General features: G+C 44.8%; 1 protein-coding gene across 4 annotated transcripts in view; it reads right to left on the bottom strand.

Moving 5' to 3' along the window:
- Positions 1-25,531, bottom strand: part of XYLB (xylulokinase) — a 103,324-nt gene that overhangs the window by 42,202 nt on the left and 35,591 nt on the right. For all 4 annotated transcript variants that reach the window (XR_007723472.1, XM_050780320.1, XM_050780318.1 and 1 more), the window contains 7 exons: positions 24,482-24,522; positions 23,738-23,853; positions 22,770-22,885; positions 22,010-22,083; positions 19,520-19,616; positions 5,298-5,356; positions 3,196-3,283 (listed from right to left, as the gene is read on the bottom strand). Coding sequence is in view for 3 of the 4 variants with exons in the window: in XM_050780320.1 (XP_050636277.1) it covers positions 3,196-3,283; positions 5,298-5,356; positions 19,520-19,616; positions 22,010-22,083; positions 22,770-22,885; positions 23,738-23,853; positions 24,482-24,522 (591 nt within the window). In the remaining variant the exon portion in view is untranslated. The remainder of the gene's footprint in view (positions 1-3,195; positions 3,284-5,297; positions 5,357-19,519; positions 19,617-22,009; positions 22,084-22,769; positions 22,886-23,737; positions 23,854-24,481; positions 24,523-25,531) is intronic.

The raw sequence follows: 25,531 nt of genomic DNA, 5'->3' as shown, positions 1-25,531 counted from the left end.
GGGTCACCACTATAACCATGGTGCCTAGCACACCATCTGGCATACAGAAGGGACTCAATAATTACTCACCAAGCAAATGAGTAGCAGGGGGAAGGTTGCCGTTGGTGGGCAAGAAACAATGAGCAATTTCTAGGCAAGGTAAGTAGTAGCGTCAGATAGAGAAACACACCACCACCAGGAGTGAAGAAGGGCCCTCTGAAGATGTGAGGAGCAGTTTTCCTAACCAAATGCTAGAAAATTCCAGCTCAGAGCAGAATGGATGTGGGACTGGGATGGTGGTGGGGTGGACAGCAAGAGAAGACTCTAGTCCCATCTCCACTCATACTCGCAGATGCTACACAAGACAGTCATCCCCAGGCCCAGCTGGGGAGAAGAGATCTCTAAATGAAGCGGTTAGTAACCCTCTGGGTGGGGACCAGTGAGCTAAGATTTGGCTCAGGCTTTGGTTTTGGAGGGCAGAGCAGGGCAGTGGCCCAGGTACCCTTTGGCAAGCACAGAAAGGGAAAAAGAACAAAACAAAACACAGTGCAGGATAGCAGTGAAGTCCCTAAAGGGCAACTCCTTTCCCACTTCCACAAAATAATTATGAAGTGGACCCCATACTTCTATTCAGCCACCCTGAAGGCCAGAAGATTATAGAAGAGTATCTTCAAAGTTCTCAGGAAAAGTATTTTGAACATAGAGTCTTTTACCCAGGCAATCTTTGGGAGGATGAAACAAAGGCCTTGCTGGACATGTCAGGCCTCAAAACCATCACCTATTGAATTCTCTCTTACAATATTTATTTAGGCTGTATATTCCAACAAAACTACCACACAGCTTGGATGTGGTAATCGTAGCACTAGGATTCATGCCTGTAATCCTAGCACTTTGGGAGGTTGAGGTGGGTGGATCACTTGAGCCTAGGAGTTCGGGTTCAGCCTGGACAACATGGCCAAGCCCTATCTCTACAAAAATTAGCCAGGTGTGGTGGTGTGTGCCTGTAGTCCCAGTTACCTGGGAGGCTGAGGTGGGGGTGGGAAGATCACGTGAGCCTAGGAGGTGGAGGCTGCAGTGAGCCATGACTACACCACTGCACTCCAGGCTGGACAACAGAGACCATGTCTCAAACAAAACAAAACAAAACCTCAGCATAGAAATAAAGGAGAAAGAAGAAGTTTTTTGTTTGTTTGTTTCTTTTTTTTTTTTGAGACGGAGTCTTGCTCTGTCGCCAGGCCGGAATGCAGTGGCGTGATCTTGGCTCACTGCAACAGCTCACTACAGCCTCCACCTCCTGGGTTCAAGCTATTCCCTTGCCTCAGCCTCCCGAGTAGCTGGGACTACAGGCATGTGCCACCATGCCCAGCTAATTTTTTTTTTTTTTTTTTTTGTATTTTAGTAGAGATGGGGTTTCACCCTGTTGGCCAGGATGATCTCGATCTCCTGACCTTATAATCTGCCCATCTTGGCCTCCCAAAGTGCTGGGATTATAGGTGTGAGCCACTGCGCCTGACTGAAATGTCAGGAAGTTTAAAAAAAAATAAAAAGTAAGAAACAGAGAAAGGAAGGAAGGAAGGAAGGAAGGAAGGAAGGAAGGAAGGAAGGAAGGAAGGAAGGAAGGAAGGAAAGAAGGAGGGAAGGAAGGAAGGAAAGAAGGAGGGAAGGAAGGAAGGAACAAACGAACAAACGAACAAAAAAAGGCAGGCAGACTCATGGGTAAGTGTGAATAAAAGCCAATATGATGTTAAATGTACTTAATATAAGAATCTGGAAATAAATTCCCAAGTGATCTTGATATAGGATGTGGCATGAGGCGGGGTGAGGTAGATGGGGTGGGGAGAGAATAAAAGGGTAAGAGGTTAATTATTATTTTTTTTTTTTGAGATGGAGTCTCACTTTTTCACCCAGGCTGGAGTGCAATGGTGCAGTCTCGGCTCACTGCAACCTCTGCCTCCCAGGTTCAAGCAATTCTCCTGCCTCAGCCTCCTGAGTAGCTGGGACTACAGTCGTGTGCCACTACGCCCAGCTAATTTTTGTATTTTTAGTAGAGACGTGGTTTCACCATACTAGCCAGGCTGGTCTCGAACTCCTGACCTTGTGATCCACCTGCCTCGGTCTCCCAAAGTGCTGGGATTACAGGCATGAGCCACCACACCCCGCCAAGGTTAATTAAGAGAAGGATATGTTGCCTGATTAATTCTCAACGTTGATAGAAAAATATAAGCTTAGGCCGGGTGTGGTGGCTCACACCTGTAATCCCAGTACTTTGGGAGGCCAAGGGCAGATCACAAAGTCAGGAGATTGAGACCATCCTGGCTAACACGGTGAAACCTCTCCTCTATTAAATATACAAAACATTAGCTGGGCGTGGTGGCGGGCGCCTGTAGTCCCAGCTACTCGGGAGGCTGAGGCAGAAGAATGGTGTGAACCCAGGAGATGGAGCTTGCAGTGAGCGGAGATTAAGCCACTGCACTCCAGCCTGGGTAACAGAGCAAGACTCTGTCTCAAAAAAAAAAAAAAAAAAAAAAAAAAGAAAAAAGAAAAGAAAAGAAAAGAAAAATATAAGCTGAAATATGTATGTTAAAAAGTTAAGAACATGAAAAGAATAGAACCACTTGGGCTGCTACAGGAGCTCCCTGAACAGGCAGGAGGCAGGGCAAATTGATCCAACTTGAAGGACGAATGCCCTTGCGGGTATGTGCTGCTCCCGCCAGAACTCGCCTAGATCAGGGAGCTTCCCTTAATGCCCAGAGTTTCAGCAAGGCCTCCATCAGGGCAACAGGGCTCCATGGCGCTGTCCAGGGTCCTGGACTGCTTGGGCCTGAAGTCTTCCCCTTTGTTTCAACTTTTGTTCTTGCTGAAAAGACGGCTCTGGACTTTGTCCACTTTTCCTGCTCTCTAGCTGTCCAGACCCATGCCCACGTGCCCTCAACCATGCCCTGTGTTCTTTTCCCGTGTCCCTGTGCTGACCTTAACTCTGACCAGACTTCATTCAGTTAGGACCCAGCCTTTTTTCCCCAATTTAAGCAAAGAATAAAGGAAAAGAGAGTATGGGTTGGTTCTCACCTGCTGGGTGCTAGAAAAATGAAGCTGAAGTCCCCAAGACTCCAATGTCCCCAAAGACTGGGAACACCTCACTCTCCCATTTCCACCCTCCTCAGCCCACCCCATGTCCTGGCCACTTCCAGAGACAGCTGTCTCCCTCCATCGACCTACCATGAAAAGCTCGGTATGCAGAACCCACACAGGCTGAGTTGGCAGTGTCTATAACATACACCGGGGCACCAAACACATCTGCAAGCACCTGAAAAGGACACAGAGGTTCTACTGTGGTGAGCCACTCCTCAGAGGGAACACAGATGTTGTGGGATGCACTTTCCAAGCTCTCTCCCTCATATGTCTTCTGACGCCTTCCATTCCACTTCGACTGCCTTAAGAGGAGTACGCTTGGTCATGCTACCCTGGTGATAATAGTCAGGATGACCTGGGGAAAGTCCCTAGTGGAGGGCCACAGCTCCCCAGGCTGTCCCTGTACTTTTTAGCCATTTCACCAAAGACAGCAGAAGATTTAGGAAGTATGCTTAGCAAATGGCACTGACCTAGGGCTGGAGACAGCTGGGTATTAGACTAATATTAACAAGCCCAAACAAACCCAAACTAACAAGGGCATGTTTCAAGGGGATAGTGGTGAAGTTTCCCATTTAGGTTCAAAAATAAATTGCACACATTTCAAATGGAGGACCTGTACTAAGAGGAGTTCACATGGAAAGAACTTGTGGGAGGTCTTAGTTGACCAGAGATATTGTAGTAGATGCCACTGATGCCTACACAGATCCCCCTCACTGGACCGTTGTGCATCCCACCCCAGCTGCTGTGAGTACTGGCTACTAATGGCTTGCAGCACTACTTCCTCAAGAAAGCTGACTTTGGCTTAGCATAGGCCACCGCTCACAGGAAATTTACTCACCCTCCCTAAGGTGTCCTGTTGGCCCTTTGTCGCAAGGTAAAACCAGTTCTGTGGTATAATTCATGTTCTAGAGCCCTGTCTCCCCGCCAGGATGGAGGGGAAGTAGACTCCAGACAAGACCATATCCTCACTTATCCTTCTTCCTCTGCACTACCCTGAGTCCCACACTTCCTTCTTCCTGGGAGCACTCTCTCAACAAACTGCTTATAGAAGAATTCCCATTTCAGGCTTTGTTTCTAGAAAATCTTACCTAAGATAGGTAATCACAAGTAAACAGCTAATACAATTACTCTAACAGTTAAGGCAGCCCCAGGCTACACCCAAAAATGCACAGTGTCCCCATAACAGGATCTGACAGACCCACAGGTGACAGTCTGAGGGTCAGACATCTGCAGGTTGATTCTACTTTTGGTCATATGTTTCTGGCATAATGAAGGACCAAAAGGACAGTAACAGTCTGGCAACTGTGTTACAACAGGACTAGTTGGAGAATCGGCGATGGTTAAATTGGAAGGCAGAGGCCTTGAGGAAGACAAGAACACTGGCATTAGATGTGAGAAGGTTTGCCATGTGGAAGAACAGGCACTTTCCATGTGACTCTAGAGGACATGCTGGTGTCAGACAGTGGATTGTACACAGCCGTAGAATTCACCTGCATGTGAGACAGATCCCACTCACAGTGTGAGCTGTAAGGCAACAGAGCTGCTTCCTGGAGAGTGTGAGCTAAGAACTCCCCATTCCTGCAGGAATGGGAATGGAGACTGTACTTCCTGTTGAGTCTCTGGCTCTTAGAAGTAGCAGACATAAGAAAATGTGGCACATATACACCATGGAATACTACGCAGTCATAAAAAAGGATGAGTTCGTATCCTTTGTAGGGACATGGGTGCAGCTGGAAACCATCATTCTCAGCAAACTATCACAAGAACAGAAAACCAAACACCGCATGTTCTCACTCATAGGTGGGAATTGAACAATGAGATCACTTGGACACAGGAAGGGGAACATCACACACTGGGGCCTGTTGTGGGGTAGGGGAGGGGGGAGGGATAGCATTAGGAGATATACCTAATGTAAATGACGAGTTAATGGGTGCAGCACACCAACATGGCACATGTATACATATGTAACAAACCTGCACGTTGTGCACATGTACCCTAGAACATAAAATATAATATTAAAAAAAAAAAGAAAAGAGAAAAGAAAAGCATGCATCAGAATGTATATTTACTCTTCAGTTTTCTTAGTGTACTGTGCATGTAGGCAAACAAAAATTTGGCACACACACACAAAAAAAAGAAGTAACAGACATGGGAGAGGCCATGGTGTAGGGCCCACTACCAACACTTACCTGTAAGATGTCTCTATTGTGAGATGCTCCTCCTGTGGCCAAAATCTTTGTCTTGGACACTGCAAGGGAAAAGAAAAAAAGTGAAATAGCTATGCCAGTTCTCCCAAGGCAGAAAGGGCTGTTTGTGCAGAGTTCTTCAGCTACAGAGGGTTCATGATGGGCCAATGCCTCCCGCTCATCACACAGGAATCTGGTAGAGATCCAAAGGTGGCTCTGTGCATGCAGGCCTGTCACATTCATTTGCTTGTGAGGTTGCTGCCCCACTCACCTTAACTGTCTTTAATAATTTTTTTTGTTTTAAATATCTCAACAAAACAGGAGCAGAAGGTAACTTCTTTAAAGATAAAAGTCATATATCCACAACTTATAACAAATGTCATTCTTAACAGAGATTTAGAAGCACGTTCTTTCAGGATAGTGTACCAGCCAGATTCCAAAATGGCCTCCACATAATCCCTCCCTCCTGATATTCACACCTTCAAGTAGTCCCCTCTCACATTCAATAGGGCTGACATGTATACCCAACAGAACCTTGTGTAAATGATGGAGTGTGAAGTCCAAGACTAGATGATAAAAGACATTGAGGCTTCTATCTCGCTCTGACACAGATCACGCTCTCTTGGATCACTAACTTTGGGGGAAGCTAAGTGCCACATCCTGAAGACACTCAATCAGCCCTAGGGAGAGGTCTACATGGGAGTGGACTGAGGCCTCCTGCCAACAGTCATGCAAGTGAGCCAGCAGGGAGGCAGATCTTCCAGCCTCAGTCAAGCCTTCAGATGACTGCAGCCCCAGATGACATTGTGACTGCAACCTCAGGAGATATCCTCTATCAGAATCACCCAACTATGCTGAAACCAAATTCTTGACCCAAAGAAATTGTATAAGAGAGTAAACATTTATTACTGTTTTAAGCTGCTAAATTTTGAGATAATTTGTTACATGGCAATAGATAACGAATACAACTACAAACAAAACAAAGATTCACAGTATCCAGTCCGCTGTTTAACACAGACCTACCAGTCAATGCCACAAGATAACAAAAGCAACTAAAATGTTTAAGTATTGAAAGAAAGGAAAAGAAAACTGTCATTTGCAGACAATAGTCCATCTACTTGGAAAAAATAAAGAATAAGCAAACTAATAAAACTAACAAGAGTTTAATAAGTTTGCCAGATACAAAATCAACTTCTAATAATCAATGGCATTTCTAATAATAATCAACTAGCAAACGTGATAGAAAATAAATTATCATTCACAACAGCAACCAGAAATGTAAGGTAGCCTTACATATAAGGGAATACCTTAACAAAGAATTCAAAAGTCTCTATGAAGAAAAAGTTGAAATTGTTGTTAAAGTACAAAAAAAAAAATCTAAATAAATTAAAAGATATTCCACGATCTTGAATGAATATGAATTAACATTATAAACATGTCAATCATTTCCAATTAATGTATACATTCTATTCAACCTAAATAAAAATTCCAACTGGACTCTTTTAAGGAACTAGACCAATTTCTTATAAAATATTTATGGAAAAATGAAAACCTATAAACAGCTCAGACAATATTTTAAAAAGAAAAGCAAGGAGGGGATAATTGCTATACTACATATTAAAACATTATTATGGGCTGAAATGTGTCTACCCTAAATTTATATGTGGAAGTCCTAAACCCCAGTATCTCAGAATGTGAGTGTATTTGAAAATAAAGATAAAGACAGACATTACCTCTTTAAAGAGGTAATTAAGATAAAAATGAAGTCATTAGGGGTGGGCCCTAATCCAGTAGGACTGATGTCCTTATGAGAAGAGAAAATGAAGACACAGGGACACACAGGAGGAGACACAGGAAGAAGATGGCCATCTACAAACTAAGGAAAGAGGCCTAAGAAGAAATCAACCCTGCCGACACCTTGATCGCAGACATTTAGCCTCCAGAATTGTGAGAAAATTAATTTCTGTTGCTGAAGCCACCCATTCTGTGACACATTCTTATGGCAGCCCTAGCCAACTAATGCAAACATACTACAAAGCCACAATAATACAACAGGTTTTCTGCCTCAAGAACAAGACCCAATAAACCCATGAAGTAGAAACAGGAATGTAGGTCGGGCGCCGGGGCTCACGCCTGTAATCCCAGCACTTTGGGAGGCCAAGGCAGGCAGATCGCTTGAGCCCAGGAGTTTGAGACCAGCCTGGGCAACATGGCAAGACCCTGTCTCTACAAAAAATATTTAAAAATTAGCCAGGCATGGTAGCACGTGTCTGTAGTCCTAGCTACTCGGGATGCTGAGGCGGGAGAAACACGTGAGCCCAGGAGGTGGAGGTTGCAGTGAGCTGAGACCGCGCCGCTACACTCCAGCCTGGGCGGCAAAGTGAGACCTTGTCTCCAAAAAAGGAAAAAGAAAAAATGAAAGGGAGTACAGAGAAAGACCCATGTATATATAGGAACTGGATAAATGATAAAGGGGGCACTACAAGTAATGGGATAAAACAGACCACTTAGTAGACAGTGTTTGGAAAACTGGACCAACATGTGGAAAAAATTAAACTGGATCCCAAGTTACACCATTCGCAACGACTCCAGATGGATCAAAGTCCTAAATGTGGAAGGTAAAATTGTAACATCAACAGGAGAAACATAAAACAGTACTTCTATGATACTGGAGTAGGCGGAAAATATCTTAAACAATACCTCAAAGGCATAAAATGTAAGATGAAAAATTGATGAATTTAATCAAAATTCTGTTAAATTGCTGACACTATAAATAAGCAACAGACAAATGAGAGATACCTGCAACAAAAAACTGTCAACAACCTAACATTCAAAGTATACAATAAACTCCTGCAAATCAGTAAGATAAAGATAGGAAATCAAATAGAAAAATGGGAAAGGATGTACATAGCCAATTCAGAGAAAGAAACCAGTTACAAAGAGCTGCTCAAAATCACTATTAATTGGCTGGGCATGGTGGCTCACGCCTGTAATCCCAGCACTTTGGGAGGCCGAGGCAGGTGGATCACCTGAGGTCAGGAGTTTGAGATCAGCCTGGTCAACATGGTGAAATCCTGTCTCTACTAAAAATAAAAAATTAGCTGGGCGTGGTGGCGTGCACCTGTAATCCCAGTTATTTGGGAGGCTGAGACAGGAGCATCACTTGAACCGGGAGGTGGAGGTTGCAGTGAGCTGAGATCGTGCCATCGCACTCCAACCTGCCTAAAAAGAGTGAAACTCCAAACAAAATGAAATAAAACAAAATCATCATTAATTAAGAAAACACAAATTAAACTGACACTGAGATACCAGTTTGCACCCATCAGACTGGCAACAGATTTGAAGGTTGTTGCTGTGAAGTGTTGGTGGGGATATGGGAAAGAAGAACCCTCATAAACTGCTGCTGAGAGTACATGACCGACTTCATGACAGCAGGGCTCTCAAGCTCCTTCCCTCCACTCCCTCACACACAGCAGCAGACGCAGCAGCAGTATTTGTCCCCAAGCTAAAGTAAAGGATTGCTCATTAGTGAAAGTGGGCTACCAGCTGGGGAGGGTGCTGGGGGCACCGAGTGAAGAGGAACTTGAAATGACACTGAGCAGCAGGCATGGAGACAAACATGGAAAGTAGCTCCACTCATCACAGAAAAAGGCTGGATTCCTCTTCTAACCAGAATAAAATCCTGCTTATTTTGGGTTGGATAATTCTTTTTGTGAGGGATCATCCCATGTATTGTAGAATGTTTAGCAGAATCCCCAGAATGCTGTGTCCTCACAAGGCTGAAAAGCAGAAAACGGTGAACTCACTCCTGAAAGCACCTTTATAGTGGCATTAATACCTAAGAGCCTTCATGACCTAAACACCTTCCACCAGGCCCATCTCCCAACACTGTCACCTTGGGGATTAAGTTTTCAACATGTGAATTTGGGGAGACACGGTCAGGCCATAGCAAATGGATAAATGGTTGTATAATCATGTGATGGAATATCAGAGTGCAATGAAAATTAATAGCTAATAGCTATCTATGCATGTTAACATGGATGAATTCATAAACATGACATTGAGCTAAAGTAGCAAGTCACAACACATGTAGTATAATTCCATATATTATGAAGTTCAGAAAGGGCAAAAAACCACAATGTATTTAAAGGAATGCATACACAGCTGGCAAAACCATAAAGAATTCCAGGGAAATGATAATACAAAAATCTGGAAAGAAATGATCTCTGCAGGGATGAGGGGAAGATGAGGATATAGTGGAAGAGGAGCACAGCAAGATTCTAAGGTTCTAGCAATGTTCTATTTCTTTTTTTTTTTCTTTTTCATTTTTTCTTTTTTTTTTTTCTGAGACAAAGTCTCGCTCTGTCACCCAGGCTGGAGTGCAATGGGGTAATCTTGGCTTACTGCAACCTCCGCCTCCTGGGTTCAAGTGATTCTCCTATTTCAGCCTCCCAAGTAGGTTATAAATGTCCGCCACCATGCCCGGCTAATTTTTGTGTTTTTAGTAAAGATGGGGTTTCACCATGTTGGCCAGGCTGGTCTCGAACTCCTGACCTCAAGTGATCCGTCTGCCTTGGCATCCCAAAGTGCTGGGATTACAGGTGTAAGCAACTGCGCCTGGCTGATGTTCTATTTCTTAACCCGAGTGCTGATCATCAGATGTTTATTAATATGTTTTATAATTAGCTGTAAGATACATATACTCTACCGTATACATGATATTTTTCACAATAAACTGAGCATAGTGGCTCATGCCTGTAATCCTAGCACTTCAGTAGGCCAAGGCAGGAGGAGGATTGCTTGAGCTCAGGAATTTGAGACCAACCTGGACAACAAAGTAAGACCCTGTCCCTACAAAAAATACAAAAATTAGCCAGGCACGGTGGTGTATGCCTGTGGTCCCAGCTACTCAGGAGGTTGAAGTGGGAGGATTGCTTGAGCCCAGGAAGTCAAGGCTGCAGTAAGCTGTGATTACACCATTGTACTCCAGCCTGGGTGTATTCTTGCCTGATAAAGCCAGACTTTGTCTCCAAAAAATATAATAGGCTGGGCACAGTGGCTCACGCCTGTAATCCTAGCACTTCGGGAGACTGAGGCAGGAAGACCACCTGAGGTCAGGAGTTCGAGACCAGCCTGGCCAATATGGTGAAACCCCGTCTTTACTAAAAATACAAAAATTAGCCAGGTGTAGTGGTGGGCACCTGTAATCAGCTACTCAGGAGGCTGAGGCAGAAGAATCGCTTAAACCCAGGAGGCAGAGGTTGCAGTGAGCCAAGAATGCACCACTGCACTCCAGCCTGGGCCACAGAGCAAGCGAAACTCCATTTTAAAATAAATAAATAAAAATAAATAGCAAAATAATAATAATAATAACAAACCTTAATCTAACAAAATACATATAGTTCCACTTTGGGCTAAGATGATAATGGTCAAGAAAGAACACACTTGTGCTGCAACGACGACAGAATGGAGTAAACAACAACAACCAGAGCATCATATTTTTGTTTGAAGTTATCAAAAAAGTAAAAATTCAAGAAATCTAAATAAAATAAATTCCAGAATGAGATGAGCCCTTAAGTGCTGATTCATACCTGCAGCATGGAAAACATGAAGAAGTAAGACTCTATAGGCAGATAAACTTTGCTAGAAAAGAAAAGCAACTATATTTGGGCTGGTATGGAGGACTGAAATCTGGAAGAGTCTCCAATATAGAACTAGTCCTCCCCACCTACCAATTGTCTCCAATGAACTACTATGGAAGCAGTGATGTGGAAGTGGGGGAAGAGCTGGAAAACACAGAAAGAGCTCTGTAATCTCACTGGTTAGGTACCAAAGACTTGATGGAGGGAGGGGCCTGATCCTGCTGATCCTGATCCCAAAACACTGCAACGACTGGTGAACTAAAACTAACTAGTACTGATCCAACCCCTGATTAAACAAAAAAGACCACCACCTCACCCTCACTTCCTGATAGAAGGGCAAGCATTCTCTGCAGGTAAACATTAGCTATTTATTTAACAACTGCATGTGAATCTACAGTTATCTCAAAAGTAAAAGGGTTAAAAATTAGCCACTTTAGTCAACACTGTACTTTTAAACACAATGTACAGAATTCAACCAAAATTAAATAGCATTTTAAGAAGCAGGAAATGGGAGTAAAATAGTAAATAGAAGCAGACTCTCAGAAGAATTAGCAGATATTTATAATTTATAATAATTATAAATATGATATAAAGTCAAAGGAAAAGATGAACAAAATGGTTAAAATATGAAAAATTTCAGCAGACAAATAAGAAAATATAAAAGAATGAAATGGAAATTCTAGAAATAGAAAAAATATAATATCCAAAATGAGTTTGTTAGATGGACTTAATAGCAGACTGAATACAGCAGAAACATGAATAAAAAGAGGTGTGATAGAAATCGTCCCTCTGAAGGCCAGGCACAGTGGCTCATGCCTGTAATCCCAGCACTTTGAGAGGCTGAGGCAGGTGGATCACCTGAGGTCAGGAGTTTGAGACCAGCCTGCCTAACATGGTGAAACCCCATCTCTACTGAAAATACAAAAAATTAGCCGAATGTGGTGGTGCTTGCCTGTAGTTCCAGCAACTCAGGAGGCTGAGGCAGGAGAATTGCTTGAGCCCGGTAGGTGGAGGTTGCAGTGAGCCGAGATCATGCCACTGCACTCCAGCCTGGCAACAAAGCAAGACTCCGTCTCAAAAAAACAAAACATAACAAAACAAAACAAAAAATGAAATTGTCCAACTGAAGCAAGGAGAGAGAGAAAAAAAGAAAAAAAAAGAACAGAGAGTCAAAGTCCTAAGGGACAACAGCAAATGTGTAACTGAAGTCCAGAGGAAAGGAAAGAGGAAATAGGGAAAAATAAATATTTGAAGAAATAATGGCTAAGAATTTTCCAAAATTGATGAAAGAGATTAACCCACAGATCCAACAAGCTCAATGAATCACAAAGAGGATACATACAAAATAATAATAATTTAAAAACCCTTACTTAGGTATATCATAATCAAACTGCTGAAAATCAAAGATTAATAGAAAAATTTTAAATCAGCCAGAGAAGAAAACCCCATCACATTCAGGGGAACAACACTAAGAATGACAGCTAATTTCTCATCTGAAACATTAGAAGGCTAGAAAACGATGGAATGACATTTTCAAAGTGGTGAAAGTAAAAAGTGCCAATCTAGAATTCCACAACAGAAAATATTATTTGAATATGAAGTAAAATAAATACATTTTCAGAAAAAGTAAAACTTAAGAGAATCCACTTCTTATAGATGTTCTACATTCCTTCCTGAAGCTCTGACTTTCCATCTGGTATGATTTTCCCTTTAGCCCAGAAAACTTCTTTAGCTGTTTTTGTAGTGCAAGCATGTTGGTAAAAAATTCAAGAGTATAATATTAGTGCAAACCAGACTTTTCAAGTTAAAGATTTCAATTTAAAAATCAATTAAAAAGTGTATAGCTTAAAAAGCCAACAGAGGAGATAAAATGGAATACTAAACATTGCTCAGTTAATCCAAAAATAAGACAGGAAAAGAATAAGGAAGAAAAAAGAACATATAGAACAAAAGAAAAGAAAAAGCAAAATTGATATGTAATCCATTTTGTACATGGATGGATTGAAAAAAATAAAAAAATAAAAAATAAATGGATGGACTGGATTAAATCCAATCATTTCAATAATTACATTAAATGTAAATGGACTCTTCCCTTTAAAAATATTTATTGCCTGCCTACCTCCCTACCTTTCTTTTTTTTCTTCCTTCCCTAAAAAGCCATTAGACAGGCAAACAGAAGTGGCTCAAGGGCCACATGTAAGTACATAACCAGAGTGGGGCAGATCCAAGAGGCTGCTGGAGAGAGGCCACAGAGACAACACAGGTAAAGGTAAGCAGAGAAGCCAAAATGGGGCCTGCATGTCAAGGAGGCAGCAATCTGGAGGGGTCAGAAGAATCAACTTTGTCACTGTTAGGATAAGATACAAATGTGGGAAGGAAGACAGCCAGAATGAACCCCATGGTGTTGGACTGGAAGTGGAGTGTATAGGGTTGAACTCATGTTTTTCAACACATGGAGAAGTAGACAGACAGATAAATAGAAAGGTAAATGTGTGTATAGATACAGACTTATATATATGATGCTGTTCCCAGCCCCTTTCAGTGGGCTGAGCTGGGAAATATTAGGATATATATATATTAGGATATATATGTATGTAGATTTATACATATACATATATACATATATATGTACACTATATATGCTCTATACACTATATATACTCTATACACTATATACTCCCCTTCCAGTCCAACACCATGGGGTTCATTCTGGCTTTCTTCCTTCCCATATTTGTATCTTATCCTAACAGTGACAAAGTTGATTCTTCTGACCCCTCCAGAATATACATATACATATATATATGTATATGTATATATCTACATACATATATATCCTAATATATATATATCCTACTATTTCCCAACTCAGCCCACTGAAAGTGGCTGGGAACAGCATCATCCCAGTAGCAATGAGCATCCAGAGACAGCATCCAAACATCTCTCCCCACTCAAAGGAGTCAGGGCTCCTTGGATAAATGGAAGATTACAGGGCTGATCCAAGGAAAAAACAAGACGAGCCTGAAACTTTTTTTATGTTAGAAGCTATGGAAATGCTCAAGGAATGATGGAAGATATACCAAAAGGACAAGGGGCCAGTTCACTCATTGGTGCATAAAAAGATGAAAATTACTATCTTTTTAGAAATGAAAGATACGTTACATAAATAAAGTTAACATATAGCCTTCTGAAATGCACAAATTAGAAGTTAATACAGAATGGGAATAAATGAGCTAAGATTTCAACTTAAAAATACAGAAAAAGAAAAAAAATTCATAAAGTAGAAGGAAGGCATTTAAAAAGATAAAAGTAGAAATTAATAAAAGGGAGCACAAAACAAAATATTAACATTGCTTAATAAAATATACAAAACTTTAGCTAACATGCTCAAGGGAAAAAAAACACACAAACAAGAATGAACTAGGGACAAGGGTACAGGACATAGAATGAGATGGTGAAAGTGGAAATTACAATCCCAGCACTTTGCGAGGCCAAGATGAGTGGATCACTTGAGGTCAAGAGTTTGAGACCAGCCTGGGCAACATGGCAAAACCCCATACCTACAAAAATACAAAAATTAGCCAGGCGGTATGGCGCACACCTGTAATCCCAGCTACTCAGGTGGCTGAGGCACAAGAATCGCTTGAACCCGGGAGGCGAAGGTTGCAGTGAGCTGAGATTGTGCCACTGCACTCCAGTCTGGGCAACAGAGTGAGACTCTGTCTCAAAACAACAAAAACAAAAACAAAACAAAACAAGAAATAATCTTAACGTCCTTCAACTAGGGCTGTAAAATAATTTAGCAAACCTCATGCCAGTCATTAGAAAACATAAAGGTAGACCTGTACATACTGTTATGGAAAGCAAGTCTCAGAATAACACATAGAATATAATAGCATTTCTGTTAAATATATATATACACATACACACATGTATCAGGTTGAACCATATGAAATTGCCATTTTTGTAAATCAAAACTTCTTCAATATTGGCAATGCCGTATGATTCACAGGAAGGAAGTCACAGTCTGGAAGGAAGGAAAGGAGTCTGAGAGGCATATGAAGGGGGCATTTGCTTCTTATTCCATATTTCTGTTTTGCATGAATCTTTTATGATAAAAAGACATCCATTCGTTATGTATTTTAAAACAAATAGTTGTTTTAAGACCCTGCTGCTTTCCATCCAGCCCCTTGGCTCTGTCCAGGAGAAGACATTCAGCCCCCACCTCTCAGCTTCTCTCAGCTTCATTGCTGGAACGCCATCCTCCTGGGGAAACAATTCAAGCTATGGAAGATGTTCTAGTGTGATTCCATGTTGGAAAACCAAGAACAATGGCCAGGTACAGTGGCTCATGCTTGTAGTCCCAGCGATTTGGGAGGCAGAGGTGGGTGGATCATTTGAGGTCAGAAGTTCGAGACCAGCCTGGCCAACATGGTGAAACCCCATCTCTACTAAAAATACAAAACTAGCTGGGCGTGGTGGTGCACACCTGTAGTCCCAGTTACTCGGGAGATCGAGGTAGGAGGATCACTTGAACCTGGGAGGTGGAGGTTGTAGTGAGCCGAGATCGCGCCACTGCACTCCAGCCTGGGCAACAGTGAAACCCTGTCTCCAAAAAAAAAAAAGAAAACAAACAAAAAAAACAAGAACACCTTCAGTGCCCAAATGCAGGAAAAGTAACCTGGCCATCATACGCAGCACCACAAAGATGACTTTTGACAAACTTTGGTTCTCGTATACACCCTTTGCATATAAGGTACAAAGGAACAAAACTATGGCTGTATGGAAATAAGCTCATAAAGGAGACTGGGAGAAAATGTCCCTAAATGGTACCAGTGGTTGGAGAGAGGGGATGGGATTATGAGTCATTTTCCTTCATTTTTTTGAGACATGGTCTCGCTCTGTCACCCAGGCTAGAGTGCAGTGACACAATCACAGCTCATTGCAGCCTTGACTTCCCAGGCTCCAGCAACCCCCCCGGCCTCCTGCCACCCCCTGCCACCCCACCCCCAGTAGCTGGGACCACAAGCACATGCCACTACGCTGGGATATTTATAATTACTATTATTTGTAAAGATAGTGTCTCTCTGTTACTGATCTCAAACTCCTGGGCTCAAGTGATCCTCCCACCTCCACCTCCCAAAGTGCTGGGATTACAGGTGTGAGCACTAGGCCCATTTTCTTTTCTTTATTTCTCAAACTTGCTACAAGGTTTGACTGTTTTTACTATCAACCTAAACAACATGAAACACACTGAAATACAAGCTGAAAACTATGGCTTATTAGCCCTGCCCAGATGGTGTCTATCATGCCTGATGGTGTCTATAAACATCAAGAGGGCAATTGTTCCTTAAAAAAAGCAGGTTCAGCCAGTGGTTGAGAATCCAGCATCTGGAGCCAGAATGGCTTGGTTGAGATCCCAGCTCTGCCAGTCCTGACCAAGTTATTTAACCACTGCAAGATTTGGTTTCCTTGGTTGTGAAGTGGGAATCATATCAGTACCTACTTCAGAGGTACTGTTGTTAATAAAGATTAATTGCTGGCCAGGTGCTGTGTTTCACGCCTGTAATCCCAGCACTTTGGGAGGTCAAGGTGGGCGGATCACAAGGTCAGGAGATGGAGACCATCCTGGCTAACACAGCGAAACCCCGTCTCTACTAAAAAATACAAAAAATTAGCCGGTTGTGGTGGCGGGCCCCTGTAGTCCCAGCTACTCGGGAGGCTGAGGCAGGAGAATGGCGTGAACCTGGGAGGTGGAGCTTGCAGCGAGCAGATATCGCACCACTGCACTCCAGCCTGGGTGACAGAGCAAGACTCCATCTCAAAAAGAAAAAAAAAAAAACAGATTAATTGCTAAGGAACTGGGCCAGGCACAAACTCAGTGCCCAACAAATGCTGGCAGCTGTTAGTATCACAATAATCATTTTTATTCAAAGTGCCTCTTTATTCCCCTTAGACACTATTAAAACCAAATGAGATGATGACTGGGCAAGAATGAAAACTAGAGCTGGCCAGTCCACATGGCGGCCTGGAGAATGAGTCCTCGCGTGTGTGCAACCTCTGTTGGTTCCAAGTATGTCTATTTCAGTGATCACTCAGCAGAGTGGCAAGACAGGTCTGATTCTGCATTTAAGCTTGCTAAGAGGATAAGTAACTCTATGCTGTTTTGCACAAGAAATGCTTTAGAGGCTGAGAATAATGCCACAATCCCATCAGCTCCTCCTAAGCCCATGGGGGCCTTCTACCCTAACTGCTTCTCCCTGTATGCTGGGCTGTTCCCTTCCCTGGGCTCCCCTTCTGAGAGCCAGAGGACCCCTGCCAGGCACTCCACCAACTCCAGCACCATCCCTGCCCTGCTCACCCAGTCTCATTTTCAGGGAACTTGGAAGTCTTCGCAGACCTTTGGGAAATGTCTTTTTACACTTAGGGTGGTGGGATGAGGGCATTCGGAATGCTCATGGTGGTAATTTTACATATTTTAAAATATTGTATTGACCTAGAACACACATCCTGAAAAATGCACACATCATAAGCCTATAATCTTCATAAATTTTTACAAACTAAACACACCCATGGAACATGAAACAGAACATCACTAGCACCCCACAGGCCCCTTCTGAAGGGCAACTACTAATTATCCCAACTTCCAACAACAGTAAATAGTTTCGTCTGCTTTTTAAATTTTTTTTTTGAGACAGGGTCTCATGGCTCATTGCAGCCTCAACCTCCTAGGCTTAAGCGATCCTCCCACCTCAGTCTCCTGAGTAGCCAGGACTACAGGCATGGCCCACCACGCCTGGCTAATTTTTGTATTTTTTTGTACAGATGGGGTTTCACCATGTTGCCCAGTCTGGTCTCGAACTCCTGGACTCAAGCGATCTACCTGCCTCAGCCTCCCAAAATGCTGGGATTACAGGTGTGAGCCACTGTGGCTGGCCTGTAGTTTCATCTGCTTTTGAACTTGATGTACAGAGAACCCTGCCATATGTATGTCCGTGTTTGGCTTCTTTTGCTCAGTGTTACATTTGGTGAGATTCACCCATTTCATTGTGTATCACTGAGGCTGGTTCGTTTTCATTTGTGTGTAGTATCCTGTTGTACAAATGCACCACAATGCATTTTTCCTGTCTACCATTAATGGGCACTGGGCCACTTCCACTGTGGGGCTATTCAGCATAGTGCTGCAATGAATGTTCTCCTGTACATCTTTAGTAAACACATGCACAAATTCCTGTTTTGCCTTCACTTAGAAGTGAGATTGCTGGCTAGACGGGTATTCAGCTTTAGTAGATGCTGTCTAACAGGCTTTCCAGGAGGTTTCCCTAGTGGGTATTTTTATAGTATCATTTTACTCTGTCAATTCAAAGGTATAAAATATACATTACATAGAACTCGGATTGTCCATAAAGTGTCATAGGAAGGCCCTCAAGCAAAGCAGCTTCACTATCTTCTCTAGTGACAACAGCTATAGCCCAGAGGGACAAATACATCTTAGAAACCTGGACTTTATAGGTGGCCAGTCCAACCTCCTTACAGACCCCTAGACCATTTCAACAACTTCTGTAAAGGGAACTCACTGACCCCCTAAGCTGATTATTCTACAGCTCAAGTTCTCAGAAATCCCTTCCTCCTCCTTTTGCCTCCCCCAGCCCCGGGTCTGCCCTCTCCATGCCAGTTGCCATGGTTTGAGTATGTGTCCCCTCCAAAACTCATGTTGAAGCTTTACCCCCAACATCACATATTGAAAGATGGGGCCTTTAAGGAGATTGGGTTATGAGGGCTTTATGAGTGGATTAATCCATTCATGGGTTAACAGATTAACAGGTTAATGGATTAACGGGTTATCGTGGGAATGGGACTGGTGGCTTTCTGAGAAGAGGAAGGGAGACCTGAGCTAGCACACTCAGCTCCCTCACCATGTGATGCCCTCTACCTCCTCAGGACTCTGCAGAGAGCCCTACTAGCAAGCAGGCCCTCAGCAGATATGATCCCTCAACCTTGGACTTCTCAGCCTCCGTAATTGTAAGAAATAAATTCCTTTTCCTTATAAATTACCCAGGATCAGGTATTCTGTTATAGGCAACAGAAAATGAACTGAGATATCAGTCTTCTGAGTTTTGACAGTGCTACTACATCCCCCTCTTCCCTGTCCAAGCTGAAAGACGCAGACTGTGTCCCACAGGCAACGGGACCTGGCTAGGCTAGAAGGACAAGATCCACTCATGTCCCCAGACCTTGCACTGCCTATGTCTTTGGAGTCCAGAGCTCAAAACAGCTCATCTGCAGCTTGGAGCTTAGGGTTACAGAAAGACCTTTCCCAGGTCCTACAGGTCCTGGTCAAAAGGTCAGGCTATTGTGGACACAGCTGAGAAGCAGGAACAGCCTACCTGCTATTCTATGCCTGCCTACAAGTGCCAACTGACACACTTTCTCACCCCATCCCCAAGGTCAGGCTCCACCTTCCTCCTGCACAAGGCCCCCTGAAAGAAAACTTTAGTAGACATTGACCCACTAGCCTTGGCCCCCCGGGTGTGAGCTGGCCCTGAGCCCCCACCCTGGGACACATGCTGCCAGTGGCTCACTTACTGACTCGATAGCCCAAGCCTTCTGCGTGAATCCTCTTGGCCATGAATTGTCCTTCAATCAGTGCTCGAACCTCCACATCCCCAGGGAATGCTGCGACCTGTCTCCAGGAAAAGGTGGGCACAGAGTAAGGAACTCTCATTGTCCATTCGTGTGTGTGTGTGTGTGTGTGTTTGTGTTTGTCTGCGTGTGTGTCTGTGTGTGCGAGTGTGCGTGTCTGTGTGTGATCTTTTTAAACAATAGCCCAGATTTGAAACTCATAGCTGGGCTCTTTAACCACTGTCTTTGCCTGTCACACACACTCACACAAACACACTACTGAAGCACACAAGCCCACAGCCTCACATGCATGTCACTTTGAAGAGTCAGAGACATTACAGAATTTAGTCTCAGGCAGCTGAGAGATCAAGTTCTGTCTACCATTCAGCTCTGCAATCTTTAATAAGTTACATTAGTCTTGCTATCATTCTTTTTCTTAACAAAATGGAGATAATAGTGGTGCCTGTTTTTTAGGGTTGTTGCAATGATCAGATTAGACAACAGAGCCTGGAAAATGCAGTACATACTAGATAAGTGACAGCCACGAGCTTACGCTGAGATCCCACCCCTGTGGCATGTCCTTCAAGCTAGCACTGATGGGAATCAACCCCAGGCTCACCCCTGCTTCTTTGGCACCTGAGACCAATGCTAGAACCTGCCGCCATCCCCCTCACGAACAGCTACACTCTAATCTTACCGACCTTCTTCTAGTTCCCAAGCTGCTCCCTCTGCCTGGAAGTCTATCCTACTCTTTCCATGGTGAGATCCTGAGTACTTTCAGGTCTCAACCTAAAGGCCACCTTCTCAGAGAGGCCCAGGCCCGATCACCCCACCCAGGGTAAGTCTCCAGCCCACCCACCAGCTGCTTTCCCTTGCAGCACTCTGTTCTTCTGCTTCCCAGCCTTAGCACCTGCTGCATTCATGTACGTGCTCATTCACTCATCTACTGTCCCTCTCCCTCCTAGACAGCAGGCTCTAGAGAGCAAGGGCCACCGATGTCTTGTTCTCCTTTGTGTCCCGGGTGCCTGGCACCAATCATACATATCTGTTGGTTGAATGAATGAATGAAGAACACTACTTTCTCCTTGACAAATCTAGGATTGATATGCATGAAAGAACAGGCATAACTTCTCCCTCTAATAAAAGAAACCAAACTGATTCTCCATCAGAAGATTGAAATGAACTTCCTCCTTTATACAAAGCTTTCCGTTCATAATCCAACATGTAGTGCCATCATCTGCCATTGAACCCAATGCCAACTCGGACAGTTACAGTTTCCAGACAGAGTGTCTTACATAAACCCCCCATTTACTGTAGTGCCAACATGTAGTGCCATCATCTGCCATTGAACCCAATGCCAACTCGGACAGTTACAGTTTCCAGACAGAGTGTCTTACATAAACCCCCCATTTACTGGGGTCAGAAACGTCTCTCAGGTACAACCCAAAATGTGGTGATGACTCTCCAGTGACTATCTAACAGCAATGTCAATTTCGAGCAGCAAGAACCAACTAAATCCTTCCTGGGAAAGGTCACATTGTGGAGGAGAAAGAAAACAGCAGCTTCAGAGCCAGAGAGGACTGGATTTGAGCCCCCTCCACCACCTATGACCTGTGACTCTGGCCAGATTATTTAGCCTGAGCCTCTGAGTCTCAACCTCTCCATCTGGAAAGAGGAACAATAGTGCCTATTGCTTTGAAAAGTAAATGATAGCCAGGCATGGTGGTTCATACCTATAATCCCAGCATTTTGGGAGGGGGCGTATCACTTGCGGTCAGGAGTTCAAGACCAGTCTGGCCAACATGGAGAAACCCCTCTCTACTAAAAATACAAAAATTAGCTGGGTGTGGTGGCTTGGGTCTGTAATCCCAGCTACTCAGGAGGCTGAGGCAGGAAGATCGTTTGAACCCAGAAGGCGGGGGTTGCAGTGAGCCAAGATCGTCCCACTGCACTCGAGCCTGGGCAACAGAGTGAGACTCCATCTCAAAAAAATAAAAAAAATTAAAAAAAAAAAGAAAAGTAAGTGAGGAAGATATAGAAAACCATGAGCACAATGCCTGGCACCAAATGGGCTCAATAAATGTTAGAACCTCCCGGGCTCAGTGGCTCTTTCAACCACGAGGAAATTAATGATCTCAAGATCCATGTGTTCTTGATGGGTACGGGATAAAACTCGCCAAGGAAATAAGCTCTGTGATACTCAATGATAGTGTTAGCATTTGCTAAATTGGAAGAGAACTCTCAGGTTTTCTGCATTCCTCCCTGAGGGAAAGGACCGTGTCCTGCAGATTCCCCAGGATCTAGACTGCATGCTGGCACACCACAAGTGTGTATGATATCAACGGATGAGTGAATGAATGAAGTCCCTAAAAGTCACACAATTTCATAGGCAATTGTTACATTTTACACTCACAAACGGAGCCAGTGTAACTCCAATACCAACAGCACACGTACCTTGTGGTTTTCTGCGTTAAACCTATGACATCCAATAATTTCAGGGGTGATCTCCATTACATCAAAATAAAAACCTGACATAAAACCAGGAAGACATCAGCTGTCATTAGTCAAAAAATAAAAGATCGGCCTCTCAACAGACGTAGAACAGGGCAAAAGGACCCCATATCCCCGGGTCCCCTGGCTCTCTTTCATCCCCCAGATGAGACCTGCGAATATTCTCAGTTCTTCTCTCCAACAGGATAGAAGGGAACCAGGGAGCCCTGAGCTAGCTTTTCTCAGAGACAACTCTTCCACTCTCACTTGGCAGCCTTGAACAGGAAGCAGCTGCCCAGTCAATCCTAAAATACCAACACACGTTTGACCAAGGGAGGCACAGCCCCTCCCTGCTCAGGCCTTCCGAGACACTGGGCACTTTTCCTCGTGCCTGGGGCAGAGGGCTGTGAATGGGGATACACCAGGGCAGAGGTTGCCCTCTCTGATGCTGTCACCAGGGGCTTGGTGGGGACAGAAGATGTAGCTATGGCCTGATCTTCTGCTCAGAGCAGAAGCCAAGGACAGCCTTACAGGCCCACCCTCGCTCAGAACACAGGGTTCCACACCAGCTTGTAGGATCTGTGGAATAGAAGTGCAGACAGACAGCGCTCCCCTGGACTTCTCCACGGCCCTCCTCTCCCCCAGCTCATGGGGCCCCAGGCCCTGCCCCTCCAGCCGGCAGCTGCTGACCCTTCACAGGCTTGGGCACCACCAACTGGCCTACCCAGGTTTCCACCGTTGCCCATCTCTGTGGACTGCAGTGCCTTAGAGAACTTGCTCCAGGAATGGGACGCGGACTTGTTGCGGATCTTCTCTCTCATGAGGGAGCCATTTTTAAAGCTGCAGAAGAGGGTATAGCTCTGAGGAAGGAGCCAGTGCTTGCTCACTGGACCCATGAGTTTCAGTAAAGAGACCCAGGCAGAGGAACTGCAGGTCAGGCTGGACCACAAGCCCTAGTCAGTGCACAGCAGGCTCTGAAACTTAGGTATCAGAGGTGCTTCCTCAGATTCCAGGCCCCTGAACGTCCCTGGGAGGCACCGGAAATGCCCTTATCTTAGGCTGTTTACACAGGAGGCTGACACAGAGGAGCCCCAGGTAGAGACAGGGAGCTCCGGTTTCTGCACATTCTACCATGGGCACAATGAGGCAGGGTGGGCTAGATTAACTAGCCACATTCTCCAGCGCTTCTCAGGGCTTAGGAGCTCAGAAACCATTTCCCTCAGGAGCTCTGGACGGGTCTCCAAAGGCCTGTGGTCAGAGCACAGAGCATGTCCCTTCCATGAGAGCTGTTGGGAAGCAGGATGTCCTTTCCGCTATGAGGGTCCACCACATGCCGGACAGGTCACAGCAACAATGTGCGGTAAATGCTCTTGCCCTCCCCATCTCATGAGGAAAGTGTGGCTCAGACATGCCACACTACAGAGTTTGCCCAAGGTCACACAGGATATAGGTGGTGAGGATAGGATTTGAACCCGGGCTTGAGGGACTCAGGGTCTTGGGTTATTCCCCACCCAGCTCTGCTGTCAGCAAGAGTCGGTGAGTCCTTGGGGGTCTCAGCTGCCCAGCAGAGCCTGGGAAAGTGGAGGGAGTCATTCCAGAGCTTAGTGGAAGGACTTAGGGTCCTCAAGATGGTGCCAGATCTGCCCACACCTCCTCACCCAGGGAATGGTGCCAACCAACACCCATGCTCACCACAGGAGTGCCATGTAGTGCTGGGAGTCAACCGGGTTGCAGAAGATGTGGCCTTCCAGGGCAGGCCTGGGTTCTTGGAGCCAGAGAAACAGGGTGTCACTGGTGCCCAGGCTGACCTGGGGAGAGATGGGCAGAGGCGGGGCGCCTTGGGCTTTGCCCACACACACTGCCCTCTGCCAGCGATGCGCTGTACTCCACCCACCTTAACCCTGTCACTTTACTCACGCTGCAGACCTCAGATGCAAGGCCACTTTCTCAGAGCCACTTCTGACCCTCCCACACCAGATGAGCCAGGAGTTAGCTCCCCAGATGCAGATTTCATGGATCTTCTGTGCTGATTTCCCACAACTGCATCTAAATAATGGTTTGGGTGATGGCTGGTTCCCCACATAACTTTCCCACTAGAAGTAGGAAGGCCTGGGTTATGTCTTCCTTATTCATCTGGGCTGCTCACAGCCCTTTGGCCCCAGGTCTGACCCTCTGCCACTGCACGCACTAAGACTGGCCACTGTGAAGCAGGCAGAGGTCTTGCCCATCTAGCAAAGAACAATGACTTTCTGAGAAAGATGTGCACCCCCATCCCCTCCCTCCACTGTCTTCTAGAACTGGCAGACACTCTGATATACAGGGACCCAGATCCTGGTCCTTCAGGGTCTGGGTCCCAGCAGTATCTCTGCTACTTATCAGAGTGTGGGTGTGAGCGTGGAAACAGAAAGAGCCTATGGGTGTGGGAAGTCGCCTTACCGCAATGTCACCTTCCTCCAGTCTCATGCCTGCCAGCGACGCTGAGAATGGGAGGGGAGCTTCTGGTTAGCTGGTGGCCACGTGGGAACCACAAAGCAAACCACAGGGCTCTCCAGGCAGGCGCACAGCCCCCACTTCCAACCCCCACCCACACCCTAGGGTGGTGGCAGGAGCAGGGGGAGCTGAGCTCTCAGGAGGCCCTAAGAGAAGGTCATAGGGGTCGGGGGTGAAGTCTGTTAGCAGAGGCCTCTGATTTGAGCTGTGAAGTCTCTTCCCTGAAGGGGTCCAAACATCCCTCCACTGTCAGGCACTCCCAGGAGTGCAGAGAATCAAGGAGGCCAAGACAAGACACCAAGGATACACAGCAGAGAAAAGCACAGGCAGTAATGGAAAAGAAGGGGGTGAGGTTATGTTCACTGTCTGTGCCCTGCCTTAGACACAAGGCCCACAACAGCAGTCTTTTTTTTTTTTTTTTTTTTTTGAGATATAGAGGTGGGGTCTCACTCTGTCACCCAGGCTGGAGTGCAGTGGCATGATTATAGCTCACTGCAGCCTCAAACTCCGTGATCATGCAGTCCTCCCAACCTCAGCCTGCAAGTAGCTAAGACTACAGGTGCACACTACCACACCTGGCTCACAACAGCAATCTTTATCTGCCTTGATTGCTGAAGTGCCCCAGCGCTGAAGGAAGGCCTGGCACATAATAGGCACTCACTAAATGCTGAGTGAATGAACATGTGAGTAAAGGTGAAATGGGAGTGAGAAACAGGTGCACTCAAACACTGCCACTGAGGTTCAATCAGCAGCATGTGTGTCAGAAGCCTTGGATCCAGGAATCCCACCTTTGAGAACTTATCCTGTAACAACAAAGAGATGAGACCGAATGTGCATCTCAACGTCATTTGCACTGCCAAACACTGAAGCAACACCACCGTCCATCCATAAGGGACTGGTGAAATAAATGCTGGGACAATTGAGCTCTAGACAACTGTTAAAATGAGAAAGATACTGCCCAGGTTGATTAAAATAAACAATGCTTATTTATGAGCA

This window comes from Macaca thibetana, chromosome 2 (genome assembly GCF_024542745.1).
Source record: "Macaca thibetana thibetana isolate TM-01 chromosome 2, ASM2454274v1, whole genome shotgun sequence".
Classification (NCBI taxonomy): domain Eukaryota; kingdom Metazoa; phylum Chordata; class Mammalia; order Primates; family Cercopithecidae; genus Macaca; species Macaca thibetana.
This window is presented reverse-complemented; position numbering and strand designations above follow the sequence as displayed.